The sequence below is a fragment of the Labrus mixtus genome, chromosome 6 (genome assembly GCF_963584025.1).
Source record: "Labrus mixtus chromosome 6, fLabMix1.1, whole genome shotgun sequence".
Lineage (NCBI taxonomy): Eukaryota > Metazoa > Chordata > Actinopteri > Labriformes > Labridae > Labrus > Labrus mixtus.
In genome coordinates this window covers 22216859-22233898 of record NC_083617.1, presented here as the reverse complement: position 1 = coordinate 22233898, position 17040 = coordinate 22216859, and the positions used below count along the sequence as shown (strand labels likewise).

The 17040-nt window shown below is 39.5% G+C and overlaps 1 protein-coding gene across 6 annotated transcripts in view; it reads left to right on the top strand.

Moving 5' to 3' along the window:
- The window catches only part of hspa12a (heat shock protein 12A), a 59753-nt gene that overhangs the window by 29204 nt on the left and 13509 nt on the right, over positions 1 to 17040 (top strand). For 4 of the 6 annotated variants that reach the window (XM_061040511.1, XM_061040510.1, XM_061040513.1 and 1 more), the window contains 5 exons: positions 3980 to 4066; positions 5873 to 5977; positions 6081 to 6339; positions 7728 to 7831; positions 9894 to 15291. In XM_061040511.1, the coding sequence (XP_060896494.1) occupies positions 3980 to 4066; positions 5873 to 5977; positions 6081 to 6339; positions 7728 to 7831; positions 9894 to 10525 (1187 nt within the window). In that variant the 3' untranslated portion in view covers positions 10526 to 15291. Of the gene's footprint in view, positions 1 to 3979; positions 4067 to 5872; positions 5978 to 6080; positions 6340 to 7727; positions 7832 to 9893; positions 15292 to 17040 lie in introns of those variants that run through there. The other 2 variants (XR_009673298.1, XM_061040515.1) reach the window with 2 other exon arrangements.

The window sequence follows — 17040 nt, the reverse complement described above, 5'->3', positions numbered from 1 at the left end:
ATGATTGAATTCAGTAGATATCTTACATATTGCTCCTTTAAAGTCAGACAACGTGCTGGAGAAAAGATTTGAACTTCGTTTTAGACAAACTAACTTGACTTGTTTAAGTTTTTTCATTAAATTAGTTGTTATGCAGTTAATTAGCAAATGTATAACTGTCCCATATAGATACCTAATATATCAAAATCATGCAAACAAACAGTGAAGAGTTTGTTCAGTAATCAATGTTAAGTCACAGGTACAAAGAAATAGTTATTATTGTGTTGTCTCTGGTCACTATTCTCTCACTGTCAATCCAATTATTTAAGCAATGGAAAAAGAGAAGTTAAATCTTCTAAACACAGCTTTAAACACACGGGTCACATTTTAACTTGACCATCTTTTTTTTCATCAACCCCACCATACCACATCACAACTGTTGTGTCACCTTGGACTAGTCAACCCTTTCTAGGGATGTCAATGCAGATGTCAATATAGGGAAACATTTCAAATGGTTTTCAGACATGACTCAAGTCATTTTTTAAATGTACTTTACAGTTAGAAATTAATGATTTTGGAAACAGCAAATATTCCATTTTGCTGCACTGATCATGAAACATTTTTCTTACTTCAAATCCATCGACTGTCACCAAAGGTTTCCTGTAATAAAGATGTTTCTTTAAAAGGTCCTTTATGTGACAGGCTGGTTTAACCTCCATCTTCCTTCCCCTTCACATCATATTGTTGTCTCTTGTGTCACCAGACCAAGTGCTCCGGCTCAGGAAAAAATAATCTAAAGTCGACGTTCTTTAATCTCTTTAGTCGTATCAGTTTGATTTATGTGGTTTGTTGATTTCTTTATTGTGTTGGTCAGAGTGTGTAGCTGTTGTTATGTTTGCATGTCTTTTTGTGGACCATAGTGCCTCACTCAGCAACTTCACTGAACTTTATTATTCAAGTTTTTACTATTTATAAAGCATAGTTACAGTAAACAGTGTCTCTTAAGGCCAATCACACTAGACAAAGTTTCCTATTACCTATTTCAAGCGTGCTTGGACCAAGGAAGTGTACCGGGCTTGAGCACGGATTGGAGCACTCACACTAGTCATACGAACTGGACTTTAGGCAGAAAAAAAACCCCGTATGGAGAGCAGAATAGGACAATTTTACTTCGATTTAGAGCTATATTTATCTCTTTAAACGTCTAATCTGCATGCAACGATCTACTCTTAGATTTCGCCTCTTCAGTCCGACGCCTTTCTTGTCTCAGAATTTGCTGGTCTGACTGTAAACAAAAGCAACAAATGGAAAAGGGAGTCCATGAAGTCATGTATTACTAACTGGCTACACTGGAAACTCCAAAAGAGTGTCACTCCCTGAGGCTGTATCGTTAATGAACGATATTCAATGGGCCCAAGCAGTAAAACCTACACAATAGTTAGTTCAAATAATTAAGAAGAAAGTGGTACACGAAATCAAAAGGAACCATATCACGAAGATAGAAAGGATGAATATATTGTTCTGTACTATTAGCATTATAGTATACATTATGTAGTGTGATTAGCCTGGCTATAAATCCTAGCCTCACTTGGGTCGAGACAAAAACTTAACTTCAGAGACAGTCCAGGTTGACATATATTTACATAAACTAATTTACCGACCTCTGACACGCTCCTAACATCGCCAGAGGGCCAACATGACAGAAGAACATCAGTTAGCAGTTTGACTAGTTTATCTCGAGGACTTGAAAGAAAACATTTTGTATTTTCCTTTTTACAGCTTCAGTCCAAAGACTGTTTACACACTCTCCGGGCTGCTTCAGCCGCAGGCCAGGGCTTTTATTTGAAGACACGTTGCATATAATGAGTTTAGCTCGCAGACCGTGTAATGAGCTGTTTTAGCTGACTACTGATAAAGATAATGATGTTCAACACAGCATGAGAGAAGCCTGCACAACAGATTATTGAATCGTTGTTGTCAAAAATAGATTCATTATTATTATCATTTTCAATCACAAATAAATAGTGTTCACTTTTAGAAGACATATTTTCTATCACAGTGACCTCTTACTTCAGGAATTCAAAAATCAAAAGGGTGAATTTGGTAGTAAAGAACATTCTTGTTCTCTGCATGTAAGATACTTAAATGTTGCTACAATCCTACATGGAGATGTTCCTGACTTCCTTTCGGCTCTAATTGGCACGACTGTTTAGCCTTCGCCTTTTGGGGGGGGGGGGAGATAGAGAGAGGGGGGGAATTTGCACCAAAAGTATGAAGTCCCGGAGTTGAACCTGTCACTATCTGCTGCGCTAAACCATCTAAACCACAATTTTATGTCTGACTACTTTTGTTCATCTGCTATAAAAAAAAAAAAAGATCTTGATAATCCAATGGCAGACAATGAATTGAGTAATCCCCTTTGAGCTGTTCAAGATAAACAACATAACCACTGCTTCTGTTTCCTGTTGACATAACAAGCATTCACACCGAAGCAACCTCTAGCTAATATTTTCATAAAAAAATGAAACTTTATAAAATATACGTTCACTCTAAAGTGATTTATCTGCTGTGACAAACCCGTGCTGACATTGACACGGTTTCTATAGTGAGGCTGAAATACTGCCAACTGTAGACCTCTCTCATGCCCTCTGTGAGGCTAATGAGAGCAGAAGAGTTGTCTTTCCTTCTCTCTATTGTTTCCTTCATGTGAGAGGAAATGTCCCGCTGACATTCTCTTCTGCCAGGTCTTCCTGCTATCAGCCAGTCACCAGCAGGTCACAGCGCTGCACTGTGCTGCAGCTTACGTAGCCTTTAGACAGTCATCGTTAAGAAGTCAGTGTTTTTAGAAGATGTAACAACCTGTATTCATTGACCTTCCCATTAATGGAGCATGATTGATCGATGTTCTTGACATGCTGCCCTCTTCGCATGGTTTTCTTTAGAAATTCAAATGTTTTATATAAAACCAACTGAGAAGGTCAAATTAAGGTTTGATCACATAATACAAGATTCATAATTAATTTTGCCATAATGTTCTGTTTCACATTCAAACCTGTCCCTTTCACTGCATGTTCTCACTTTGAGCAACTAGATCAGTCAGCAGGTTGGGACGAGGGGTGCCACAAATTCACAAGGCGAGCAAAAAGAAAGTCCTCGTAATAGACTTAATGTAACATTCTCATAAGTTTGTAGCAGTCTTTGACGTAACATCCGGTGTTTCTACGGCAACGAGAACTGTCATGGCTCTGTTTTCTCTGGCTTTAATGACTGTTGGAAATATTAGAGGTCATTGAAGTACTCAACAAAAAAAATATATTACATAGGTTTAGTCTATTTTAAATTAATGTAGATATTTTAATGTAAACATTGTCATAGAATTTTACATATTTTACGTTTAATAGATGATAGAATCGTTATAAATCATAAATCTGCCCCTGTGGGGAAACTCAGATGTTTCAGCAGTGAAAAGAAAAGAAGAAGAGCGCGCATATGAATGCAAATAAAATCAGAATAGATAGGAATACAATGAAAATAAAAATACAAAGTATAAAGTAAACTACCGACCCATTAACTGCCAACCATTAAAACTATACAGGACATTCAGACATGTTGTGCAGAATGTCCTGTAAACTCTCCTGGTTGGTTCTCCTGGTCCTCTGACCTCAAAATCACACGTGGGATCAAATTGTGGATGTGGAGAATTATGACATCCTTAGTCGTGACAGATAGTCCTTTATACTTGTATGTACTTTACATGAATATGTGTCGAACAGGAAAATGATGTGTTTATTACTGGAGTAAACTCAGTTGTGGAGAATATAAGTGACACATGGGTGAACCTCGATCAGAGTCAGACTTGCTCACAGTGTGGACACGTGTGCACCTCAGCTTGCAGCTTGCCTTCACACACCCCTGTATATATGAGCTCCACGGCTTCACACAGCAGAGCTTCACGCCTTCATCACACTCACCAGAACATTCTCTTTCTGTTAACAACCAGCTAAGGAGCATGTACGGCGCAACCGGCAGAGCCGCACATTTTTGGTGGAAAATGTCATAGGGGAGCTTTGGTCGGAGCTGGAAGAAGGTAGAGTCTTTCTCTTCTCTTACTCATCTGTTTACTATTTCCTTTTCCTTTACCTGTAGGGTAAATGCTCTCTCTGTTTTCCTTGCTGCTTATCTGATATGTTAGGAACTAGATTTTAGATGTTAGGTAGTGGTAGACCCAGCATGCTTCAGGGAACAATCTAGAATCAGTAAGAGAAATGGTGAGATTTGCAGAAAGGCATCAAAGGTAAAATATGAAATAATATGTTTTTTTGTTACATTTTTATGTGTTTTCCATTGTGTTTTGTTGTGTTTTATTTGATTGCATGTTTGTACCCGAAATGAGTTCCTTTTTTGACTAACATTTAATTTACAGAGACCATGAACATTGGGCAGTTATGATATTGTTTTGTTGCTAAGAATCTGGAAGAACTGCAGAGTCATCCGTTTATAAGCATCAAGAGAAACAGACGGTTGAACTGAGCTTCAATAACCATTTAAAGATTTACTTCACATAAGACAATCTGTCGCTGAGAGAAAGGTTTCAATGAGGGACTATCAGCAACATTTCAGGTGTCCATACTTTCATTTTAACCTTCAAGTAGACGTTCAGATGATCTGGATGTAACTCGGTTTATTGTCACATCTAAGATATGGACATGGTGAGAAGCTTTTATCATAAACAAATAGATATTATGATGAGACTTACGTTGCAATAAATCTAAATTCTTAAAGTCCTGATGTTCCTTAACATCTTACAAATAAATGTTACCTAGCGTATGAGTCGATGCTCTGGTTGATTCCGTTAAGTTGTCCCAATTTAGAGGACGCACTCAAAGTAATGCTGTCACATCAGCTCCTGTGGAGCTTTACACTCATGTAAACATGCAGGTATAAACATTGATTTTACTCTTCAACATCAGTGCAAACAAACCAATGAGAACGTATCAGACAGATGATTTTAATGTATTTTATTTTTAAAGGGACCATGTGCAATATTAAACATAAATGTTGCCATTTAATGCATTGTACCAGAGTTAGCTTAGAGCTAGTTTACATCTGCAGTCCTTCTGCAGGTTACAATAAAAACATAACTAAAAATAAACTATAACAAACATAGCACAGAATCCCAGAGGAGTACGTAACAGACACAAAATATACACACACACGCGCATCCTGAATATTTGATTCAGGTAAGCTGTAAGCTGTTACTAGCTCAACTTTGTTTACTTTCCGTGTCTGTGCCACAGACTGCTGGATTTCTTATCACTCAAACACAACCAATGACTCTGCTAAAACATAAGCTGCCAGAAAATAGTTGTTTCCTCATAGGGCTTGTCTCCGACACATCTATTCTCTAATTTTTCAAAATAAAATCATGAACTGAAATAAAAAGATTATGTGAGCTTAAAAATGTGGATGACTAACTGTCATTCTATTATTTGAAGAGCTTTTATAGTGAAATACTTGTGAATCTGGCTTTTGAATGTAATAAGAAGATCTGCACATCCAGACTTAAAACAGTGATGGAGAGATTTAGGAGAAAATAACTGTGACTTTGAATGTGTGTCACTGTGTAAATCCTTTGTTTCTAAAGCAGCTGGCTTTTGTCCACGATCATGTCTTTACCAAAGCCCCGCTCCCTAACTCATCCAATTTCTCTTCTTTCATCTCCTCACCTTTGTGCTGCAGAAATGTAGGTCAGCTGTTCTCTCCGTGCTCTGGTTCAAGAAGCTAAAGCGTCACAGAGAGGCACATCTCACCTCCTTTAGAGATGTTTCTTAAAAAAAAAAAGAGCAGCGCTGCGGCTTCGTGTCTGATACATTTTTGATGATTGTGTGTGTAGGTGACCGTTATGTGGTGGTGGATTGTGGCGGGGGGACTGTCGACCTGACAGTCCATCAGATCCGTCTTCCAGAGGGACACCTAAAGGAGCTCTATAAGGCCTCAGGTAAGAAGACATATCACTTCTTCTCCCATGTTAAGCTGCTCAGGTTGCATCTTATTTTTATTTTTTTTTATCCTTTCACTAACACACTCCCTTCTTTCCCCAGGTGGTCCCTACGGCTCTATCGGGATTGACTATGAGTTTGAGAAGCTCCTGTGTAAGATCTTTGGCCAGGATTTCATTGACCAATTTAAGATTAAGAGGCCGGCCGCCTGGGTGGACCTGATGATCGCGTTTGAGTCTCGAAAGAGGGCAGCGGCCCCGGACAGAACCAACCCACTCAATATTAACCTGCCCTTTTCCTTCATCGACTACTACAAGAAGTTCAGGGGGCACAGTGTGGAGCACGCCCTGCGCAAAAGCAAGTGAGTACATGCAGACCAAGCACAGCAGCAAAATACTGAGTTGAGCTTATGAGCTTTGGTGCTATCAAATATCTTTACTGGTGACTGAGGTTGTGTCTAAACCAAGTTAAACAGAGGAGTGGTAACAACATTTTTTATTTTTTTTCTGACCTTTTTACCTTTATTGTACCTTATCTGGCTGTAGATGTTCTTCCTGATGTATTTGTGGATGATTTTTGACAAACATTTGCTGTTAGGATTTGTTATTTTTGTCTATTAATGTCTAATGTATTTTGTATTTGAATGCTTTGCTGCTCGTTGTCCGTGTGAAACTCTGTTAATGTTTTGCTGCCTGTCTTGGCCAGGAGACTCTTGAAGAAGAGATTTTTAATCTCAATGAGTTTCTTTCCTGGTTAAATAAAGGTTAAATCAAAAATAAAATCATTGGATAGGACCACTGAAGAGAGACAGGACATGGCAGGAGAGAGTTGGGGATGGCGTGCAGCAAAGGGCCAGGGTCGGATTAGAACCCACGGCCTCTGTGATGAGGACTATAGCGTCCGTATATTTGGATGTGACATAATCGCTAGGCTATCGGCGCCCCGGTGACAACATGTTTTATGGACAATTGTAGAAACATAAGCTGACCGGTTGTTTGAAAATGTAATGTTCTCATCCTGACTTCATTGACGAACACAGCATAGACAGAGAAGATAATAACAGAGATATAATTTTCACTTCCGGCCATTGAGCACTCATAACGATTGACTTTCTGACCGTCATGGAGTCTAGATCTTAATGGCCCTGTCTCATGTCTGTGTGGATTTTTCATTACCCCACACAGAGGAACATTAAAATATGTTTATACGGCTGAAACTGAAGCCCTCAGTGCCCCCCAGACACTCCTCTGACGCCTAACTGGAAGCACTCAGTCTGTCTCGTGTCGCAGGAAAGACTTGTAACGGGGCGGACGTCAGCACACGCTTATGGGCGACTTACACACTCGCATTTGCACACACTGTTCATGAATTAGACACATGGGATCAGAGCAGATGGATACTATGGATTCTTTTAGGATTGATCATTTGACAGACAGACTCCATCAGGCACAGGGAGATGTTGTGTACACCTCAGGAGGTGGTTGCTCACAAAGAATAAATCTATGTCAGTGTGCATACGAAGCCCGAGCTGCAGATCTGAAAACAACACTGACTAATGGGCGAGGTTCATCAACTCCTTAAAATAAAAGTGAAACCGTAGTTAAAACTTCTCTTATTAATATCTTTATAATAACAGAATATTCTACACAGTCAGATTTCATGGTTGCTGGTTTGTTGATGTTGGAAAGGTCAAGTTTTCTAGAATTAATTCCTGAGCATGTGTCTGATTTTCTCTCCTCTCCCCTCCAGTGTGGATTTTGTGAAATGGTCGTCTCAGGGGATGCTGAGGATGAATCCAGATGCCATGAATTCCCTCTTCAAGCCCACCATAGACCACATCATCCAACATCTCAGTAAGCTATAAAGAACTACTTCACCTCAACACAGACTCACCCCTCGACCCTTTGTGGTTAAACTAACATCCTAAGGACAACGAACATGTATTCATTCAGCTGACTTTAATCCAAATGATCATTATTGGCTTGTTTTGAAACAACAGAAAACAACATTTTAAAAGGAGGTTTTCGCACATCCAACTATCTCGTGAAGTAGGTGTGTGCCTATCTCTTATATGTTTTGACTCTTCTCTATTGCCGGTCAAATTTGTATTTTGATTTGTGTTTTTGCTTTCATGTTTGTCACTCATTTTTGCCTGGGGTGAGTGACTGTGCACATGTTACTGCTGGTGATCGAGAGACACTTCTAATTAGACTAAATGTCTCACATCTGAGCACACACAGGAGGCAGAGCTTTTTTTTATTTTCAAAACTACAGAAAACATGCAGCTTTTAAGATGAAGCTCGTAGTCACTGTTTCATTAATGTAGCTTCAGTAAACTACTGCATAACACCATACACTTCATACCATTTCATGTTTCAGCTGCTGAACTTGATGAAGTCTTTGAAAATGTCACGGCATTCTGAGGAATGTGGTTTTGTTGTTTTTAAATGAGAGGGCCAGTCTCGCCCTTAAACCAGCCAACCTACATAATTCATAACTTCCTTAACCAGAGGAAAGTAGGTCACATTACTTTAGCACGGATCGTCCTGTCTGGCTTTCCTTTATGAGCGCTGTGACTGAAAAACTCATGAAATGTGTATGAAATGTTCCTACAAAAGAAACTGTGACCGAGGTTCTGACTGAACTGAGAACGTAAAAGATAAAAATCTTCCTACAGTCAGCGACTTCATCATAAGTGTGTTCATTCTACTAACTTTTATGAAGAGGTTTTTTTTGGTCTTTTGAACAGTTCAACACTTTACAATCACATGTGTGCAGTCATTTACAGCCTTACATAGAGTCCCAACACCATAATGAGGATGTTCATCCAAGTCACACTGCAGGAAGTGTTGATGAGCAGCACATCTCTGCTTCATGTACACAAGGATATCACTATCAATAAATCAACAGCACTTTCATTCTGACACTGATGAGGACTGAAAGCCCTCTCCCCCTGCTTTTAACCAGGATAAACTCATTGAGGCTCAAATCTGCTTTAAAGTACATGTCAGAGTTACATGTTTATTTTTACTGAATCTAAATTCTGATTAATTCTCTAAAAGTTGTTTCTCAGTGGGAGAAGTTGACGCAGTCATCTCTCAAATACTTGGACACAAACTCAGGTTAAATACAGGAATTATTCATGCAACATGCACAGGTTGCTCGCTTTCTAGGATTGGCAGCTAAGATTAGTGAAAAGAAAAAAACCTTTCAAGCTTTCAATTTTATATAAAAACGGTAAGAAGGCAACATATCCGCCTGCATTTATCTGTTATGTCAGCCTGTAATGATATTGAAATAAAAGAAACTGCACCCTGTTTTGACCACTCAAATATTTTTAGAGTCTTCGGCTGATTTTAGGTAAAACGTGAAGATTAGAACGACTGGGTTCTTTTTCCATCGTTTCCTGGTGGTCTATTGGAGCTGATACTGGTTCTGCTAGTGTATAAGATTGTACTGGATTAGTTACAAACATCAAATGTTAATCTACAGGGCTGTACCTGATATAGATATCAGTGCACAAATGTTGGTACAGTAATGAGAGATCAAAAGTGTGAAGTTCACAAATACGACATTTAACCGTATCCCGCTTAGGTTTTGACTTTAGTCACAGGTTTAATGGACTTAAGCCTTTCTGCCTAAAAGAGAGAAGTGCAGCTATGATTTCACTTCCTTTTGCGGGTTTGCTTTCAATTTGAGATGCATTCAAAAAGAGTATGCAAACCTTGTGGCGCTTCTAAGAACAAAAACAAGAACTGAAATGCGTCTCCAATACTGTCGATATTTTATGTCAGCCTCAAGTGAAATGTTAAAATGATCATAAAAGCATGAAACGATGTAAAGTGTATAATTCAGTTATAAGTCAAGCAACCTGTCTTAAGTTTACTTTAATAAGATTTTGTTTTTCTCCTCCAGCTGATCTGTTTGATAAGCCCGAGGTGAGCGACATCAAGTTCCTGTTCTTAGTGGGAGGATTTGCCGAGTCTCCCCTGCTTCAACAAGCCGTCCAGAACATGTTGCAGGGTCGCAGCCGCATCATCATCCCTCACGATGTCGGCCTCACTATTCTGAAAGGCGCCGTGCTGTTTGGCCTCGATCCCAGCATCATCAAAGTGCGCCGCTCCCCCCTCACGTACGGGGTGGGCGTCCTCAATCGCTTCGTGGAGGGCAAGCACCCACCAGATAAGCTGCTGGTGAAGGACGGCACACGCTGGTGCACTGACGTCTTTGACACATTCATCGCCGCCGATCAGTCCGTGGCTCTGGGTGAGAGTGTAAAGCGGAGCTACACGCCGGCCAAGCCTTCTCAGCAGGTTATCGTCATCCATGTTTACTGCTCTGAGAGAGAGAAAGTGGGCTTCATCAGCGAGAGCAGCGTCAAGAAGTGTGGGACACTGCGCTTGGATGTGAGCGGAACGGAAAGCACGGCGCCTCGCCGCGAGATCCAGACGCTCATGCAGTTTGGCGATACAGAGATTCGAGCCATGGCGGTCGACGTGTCCACTGGACGCACGGTCAAAGCTAGCATTGACTTCCTGAGCCATTAAAAAGGGAACATTAGAGTTGTTGAAAAAGAATCGGAAAGGGAAAATTTACTCCACACACACACACACACACACACACACACAAACACACACACACATATGTCTGGGATATTTACTGGAGAGTGGTTAAAATAAAAGAATCTCAAGGCGCAGTCCCTCTCAGTTTGAGCGCTGATGTTAAACCGTGTGAATCAAAGTGTAAAATGTCATCATTAACCCAGAATGACTTAAAGGGGAAGTAACCTCACTTTACTCTGACCCTGCAGTCCATTTGCTGAGGAGCTCCACTGTGTTCACACACTCGTAATAACCCAACACATACCACCATGCTGATGCTACAGCTTTGAGTCAGGTTTAAGATAAAAGGTTATTCCACTGTTAATGCTTGATCCTGCAGTTCATCCATAACGTGCTCAGCAGAAACCATTCCTTTGTGACAAAGCTGTCAGAAGGTCATAATGTCATGTCATTGAGCTGCGACTGAAGGTCTCAAAACTGTTCGTCAAACTTAAATCACCCTTTTCTCACTACAGTTCTGGAGGTCTTACCCGTGGTTTTGCATGATTGAGCTCTTTTGAAAAATAGAGTAAACTTTTACAACTTCATGCAGCTGCCGGACTTTTTCCAAAGCATACCATCAATTTTCAGATCGACTTGATGCTTACCAGAAATCCGTCAGTAATACAAGGTCCGATGAGTTTTCTTGAGATTCATATCAAAGATCATCATATCGGTATGGTCAGTTCATGGAGTAACTTCCAGGTGAACTAGCTGTGTCTGTCTGTGTGAAGTGTATCCACCGTGGACAGATACAGGAACCAGAGGTTACTGCGGGACATTTTGGTAACTTGTGCTGTAATCTCTAATTGTGTTTGCCTGCTCTCTGATGCAGGTCAGGAAGTGCACAGTGGCTTTATCAGATATTTTTTTCCACTTAAGACAGCTGCTGCTTCTGCTTGTAGACAGAATGACTGGAGCTGTGACTCTGAACCAAAGAAACAACGCTGAAATCCACTATAGAGCTGAAGAAATCTGTGTGTGAGTTCTCTTACATGTAACATATGATATCACACATTTTACACATCATTAACACAAAAAGTATGTATCAAAAGGATTGTTAGTATACACAGCCTGTTCAGCTTTCCAGTTACGCAGAGATAGCTTTGATCTGTAGGCCATTTCAAACACCTTGTGCTGCTTTTGAGGGAAACAAGCTTTGCAACTCAAAAGCAAACTTCATCAGATTTTACTAGAGTCTCCTTTCAAAACGTGTTCTTTATGGCACCCTTACGTGACATTGATAAAATGACCTACTTCAATATCATCACATCATATTAATTGTAATACTTTTTTAGTGCTTAAATACTAAATCCTATCATTTGCTACGACCCGGGTGCAGATATGCACTCAATCTGAAAACTGATGGCATGCTCTGGAGAATCATCAGCAATTATGTGAAACATTGTATCTCCAATCAAAGGCCACATCAGGCCAAACCACCGGGTTGGCTCCTTAGAGGTTACCCATAATTAAAACTGAATGTGAAGCGCTCTGCAGGCTTAGTCTTCTAACAAGTACGGCTATCATCAATTGCGCTTTACAGTTGCCTTTGTTTTGTTCCTGCTTCAGCTTCTTAACATGCTGTGGACAGAAGGTCAGTCGCCCACTTGAATATTTTGAAGCCAAGTGTGACGGACGATGACGTGTGTTTATTTCTGTAAATACAGTATTTAAATATTGTACAGATTTTTTAGCTTTGTTTCAGCAGCGTTCGAGCCAAGAGTGTGTGCTTAGTGTGCGTGGGTGTGTATGTGTGCTTCCACATGGACCATCTCAACATTTTTTCTCTCACCAGCCATTGCAGGAGAGGCACGTTTGATTGCTGTGTTCGTTTAGAGTGAGAGTTTGGATGTGTTTGCCTGTTGCTCTTTTTTGCAATCACAAAAGAAACTTGAATACCTCCGTCCTTAAAAAAGCATTTCACTCTATATTAACAGTTGTTATCAGTCATCTGTGAAACTGTAGCAGTATCTGAATGTGTCCAATCCCCTTTTTCATCCCACCTGCAGAACAACTTCTGTGGACTTTTCATTGACATTCATTACATTGTTACCATGGAGACATTTAGACAGTTATGTTCAACATACAACAGAAGAACTTGAGCCATTCAATTTAGCAGAAACTATTATTCCTGCACTAAAGAACGAGGACGCTTTAGCAATAATCAAGAGAAAAAGCCACTAGATGATAATGAAGGTCTTAATTAAAGAGTGCCTAGTATGATTTTTAAAAGTGATGTCAAGACTCACTCACACCATCAGATCAGAGCGCACAGTTCATCCATTGTCCCTCTTCAAATAGCTTTAGATGAAAGTGTGAGTTCAGAAGTAATCACTGAGCGTCACACTTCATCAAAGGCAGCGCGTCATCGACATAGTCAATAGAACTTCCAGGCTGATTCATAGGGGCATTATTGTGATCTGTTTTCTTAACCTTTGCTGCCACTATAGAGAAACTGCAACTACATTTGAAGATGGAATCTCTTAATCCTCTCTCCCTGCCTGGTGATGTAAAGACCACATCATACGATCGCTCGCTTTGGTTGTTGCTAGTTTCATCCATTGGCATTTGACAGCCAGCTTGTATCAAATAGGAATGTATGAACACGTATATGATATCTTCCTTCATTCTGAGGTTCTGCTGTGTTTCGTTCATCCAGATGTTAACGCTGTCAAACGCTTTGCTCATGTTAACGGTGCAGATTTATGTGTGAAGATGAGAGTGGGCTTCACAATAACTGGAGTAAGCTGCTGCCTCCTCAAACTCTGCAGAGAATCAGATCTCTGTCCTTTGTTGGTCTTTGTTGGTCTTAAACCAGGAAACTCATTTCTTCTATAGAGGTGGAAGGCATTAAATGCATCCTGGAACCAGTTGACTTTCATAGAACAACAATACAGCCTTTAAGTAATATCACTAAACGTCTGTCTGGACGAGTACGCATAGCAACTTGATGTTGATGTCGCCTCTCTACTCCAACCACATTTCTAGTTGTTGGACTATTTACGTGAACACTTCTATACCCTAAAATCACATCTCATGTATCAGGATAAAGGATTGCCTTTTTTGTTTCACTAGAACCTCCCACATATTAGCAATTTCCGAGCTGATTCATGGTCAGACGACGGCTTCATAGAGTTCATGGAGTGACCAAAGTAGATGCAATGCATTTTTAGTTTTGGCATACTGAGGCCATGAAGGATACGACCAAAATACAATCTGATTAGTTTCAGATTTTTAATTCCATTTTGATCCGATTCCATTGGAAACGATAGGATTTTGTTCCAAAACGTCCTCGTCATGAACGCTGGTGTGACGGGGCCCCTTCATCTGCTTCAGCTCCTTAAGCTTGCAAAGTGTGTCCAGCATCTCATCGACTATATAAATATATGGCAGTTATATATTGGGGTTCTTTCAGTTCACTGCGTCCAGAAGAATAGCCACATCCTAACTTAAATTGAGGAGGCAGACGTTGTTTACAAGACTTTTCCACAAGTTCCAACGCTAGCTGCATGGAGCTATAGCCTCAAGATGACATGTATGAAGGAAAAAATATCATGACACATATTTAATAAACCTACCACCTGTAGGTTCCTCAGTTGCTTGGCTCGAGAGAGAGAGGGGAATCTTCAAATCCTAATAAAACGATTTTATTATATAGCCTCTTTTAAAGCCATTTTCTTTGATTGTTTTTTTTTTTAAACTGTGAATTACGGCTCGGGCTTTTCAGTGTCAGTGTACAGAGTTGCACAAGTTGCTGTCTTCGGCACTATCTCTGCAATGCATGTTTCGCATGTGTCACATAGGAATGACTTAACAACAGGCAACGAGCAACAGGTCAGTCGCTATTACTAATACACAAAACCAAGGTTTACCACTGATGATGATGATGATGGTGGTGTTTGAGTTTTCTGGAATAAACTGTGTTCTCCTCAGCCTTGTCACAGAGTCGGAGACGGGCTGGGCTTTGTGTTACATTCGCTGCTTCCTGAGCTGATGGAGTTGATGCTAATAACAGCTCATAACTACCACAGCAGGGCAGCACTCCACCTACTTAACTGTTAACTAACCTAGTAACCTTTCACTACTTCTTCACATCTCTTTACTCACAAAATATCAAGTGGAAGGATTGAATCTAACACCACATTGTTTCCTTGGTTAAATGATTACCATGTATTTTGTGCTACCTTGACTAATATGTGATGCACAGGATACCATTATGTAGCAGCTTTCATCAAAGCTATATGGTCAAATTATATGAAGACGTGTTTAGCTCAAATGGAACTTTGATCCTTGGTGCTGGATTCACACCCTTTGACATTTGGGGTAAGATGTCACATTTCTGACATTTGAGTCTCAAGTCGAGTGCTTGGGTGGGTTCGTTTTGAGGTAGCAGTCTAGCCAGCTTGCATCTTGTTAAAGTATCTGCGTAACAATATATAAACTCTACAATCATTCAGAAGATTTTAAAGCTAAAAAATGATTGAGCTTGTAGTTAGGACAACCTCTGCCTCTCTGAAACGCAACACATTGTACACTTTGTTCTTTTAGTTCTTTATCGACGACGCAAAGTAGTTTTGTTTCTATTTTTTATGATCTACTATAATGTCTTGTTCTCTTGCAGTTTCCACACAATAATGGGTGTATTTTGATCAATGCCAGGTATTCACTGTCAGATTGTCACCAATAAAATGTACGTGTATTTCAAAGAATAGGATTTGTGTCGTCTTCTTTTCTTAGTCAACAGTGAAGATGTTTTACTTTGACTTTCGTTTCAGAGCAGGCTCTAAGCATTTTCTCAGAAACACTCTGATAGCTACATGCTGCTGGCTAAAGCAGGGGTTTAATAATTAATGTGGTCATGAGCACAAAACATCTGATATATATCTTCAAGACTTTTATTAGCAGAGAAACTGTAGGTTATTCTTTTCTATTCTAACACAATGACATTTGTATTACAGTATTTTCTTGTTTTTGGAAATTGAACATTTGTCAGAAAAGTTGTTGTCATGGCTTCCATTGAACATAAAGATCAAATGGGTAAAAAAATGAGAGCCACCAAATATTGAATGTAAACTCCCAGCAGGTGCTTAAAACCTGGTTGGTTTATTTAAATGTAAATCCATCATCATGTGTTTGCCAAATAAATGTATCTATTTATATAGTATTCAATCTGGATCCTCAAAACTGGACCACACATTTAATTTCTGGTTTACCTGAAGAGAACTGGGTCACTGACTGAAGTCCCAAAAGGTGAAGGATTTTTTTGTGAGGCAACACTGCCACCAAGTGGATTCAATTAAAGTTTTTTTTTTTTTTTTAATAATAAATGGTAAAATAAAAAAGAGGTATTAAATAGAAATTATAATTTGGATATACTCGTGAAAACATTACAATAGATAAATAAAATAACCAAAAGAAATATTTCTTAGCATTAATATCTTTATTGGATTAATTCAAAACAATACTAAATTAACTGCGTTTGAAATGGAAAGCTATGGTAAGGAAGTGTCCAAAAACATTTGCATACAATTACCTACTTAAATATTTTCACAACACATGTTTCTTACTGTATTACTATCAAATATGAAATGATCCATTCAGTTAAAGTAATGTGCTTGTTAACGTAATGTCATGGAATTTATCTTTCTTCATTAGTGTCGTTTTAATTCAATTAATGAAGAGAATTCCTTCAGTTTCGTAGCTACATGCTCCTTCCATTAAATCTCAGGAGAAGCTTGATGTAGCCGCATTACTGCAAATTCAGTTCCTTTTAACACAACTGCTTATTACATCTCAACAGTAGTAAAACCAAAAATTATGAATTGAAATTGCCTCTTTGTTGTAAAAACAACCTCTGCGGGCTGCTGTATCTCCGTTGGTGGAGTCTGACATCTCTCAACCAGAAGGATTGAGGGTTTGATCCCCAGCTTCTGCAGCAAGATGTCTGATGCTTACTAGGGCAAGACACTTATGGTGGTGATGGTCACTTTACTCAGCAGCCTCTGCCATCAGGGTGTGAATGGGTAGGTGTGACCTGGGGTGTTAAGCACTTTGACTAGTCAGAAGACTAGAAAAGCGTTACACACGCTCAAGTCCATTTATCATTCACCAAAAGAATACAGCCTATTCACAAGTATCAGCATCACAGAACTGAAGTAACATTACAACCCCAATGTTGCTAACCCACCACCAGAGGAATTTAACCTCAGGAAATACATGATATTAACACCTTGATCATACACAGGTAAAGGTTCCAAAAGAACATGTTCATTAATTGATGTTTCATTATGTAGAATGGAAACACCTTTAGAGAGAGTTGTATTAGTTATATAGCTGCAATTAAGTCAATCAAAAATCATTCATTTTATTACAATTTACTTTCACGGCTGTGTTCTGGGAGAGAAACGTACCCAGCACGCCTGAACGCAGCAAACAGGTGCACAAGGAATGTTGCAGGG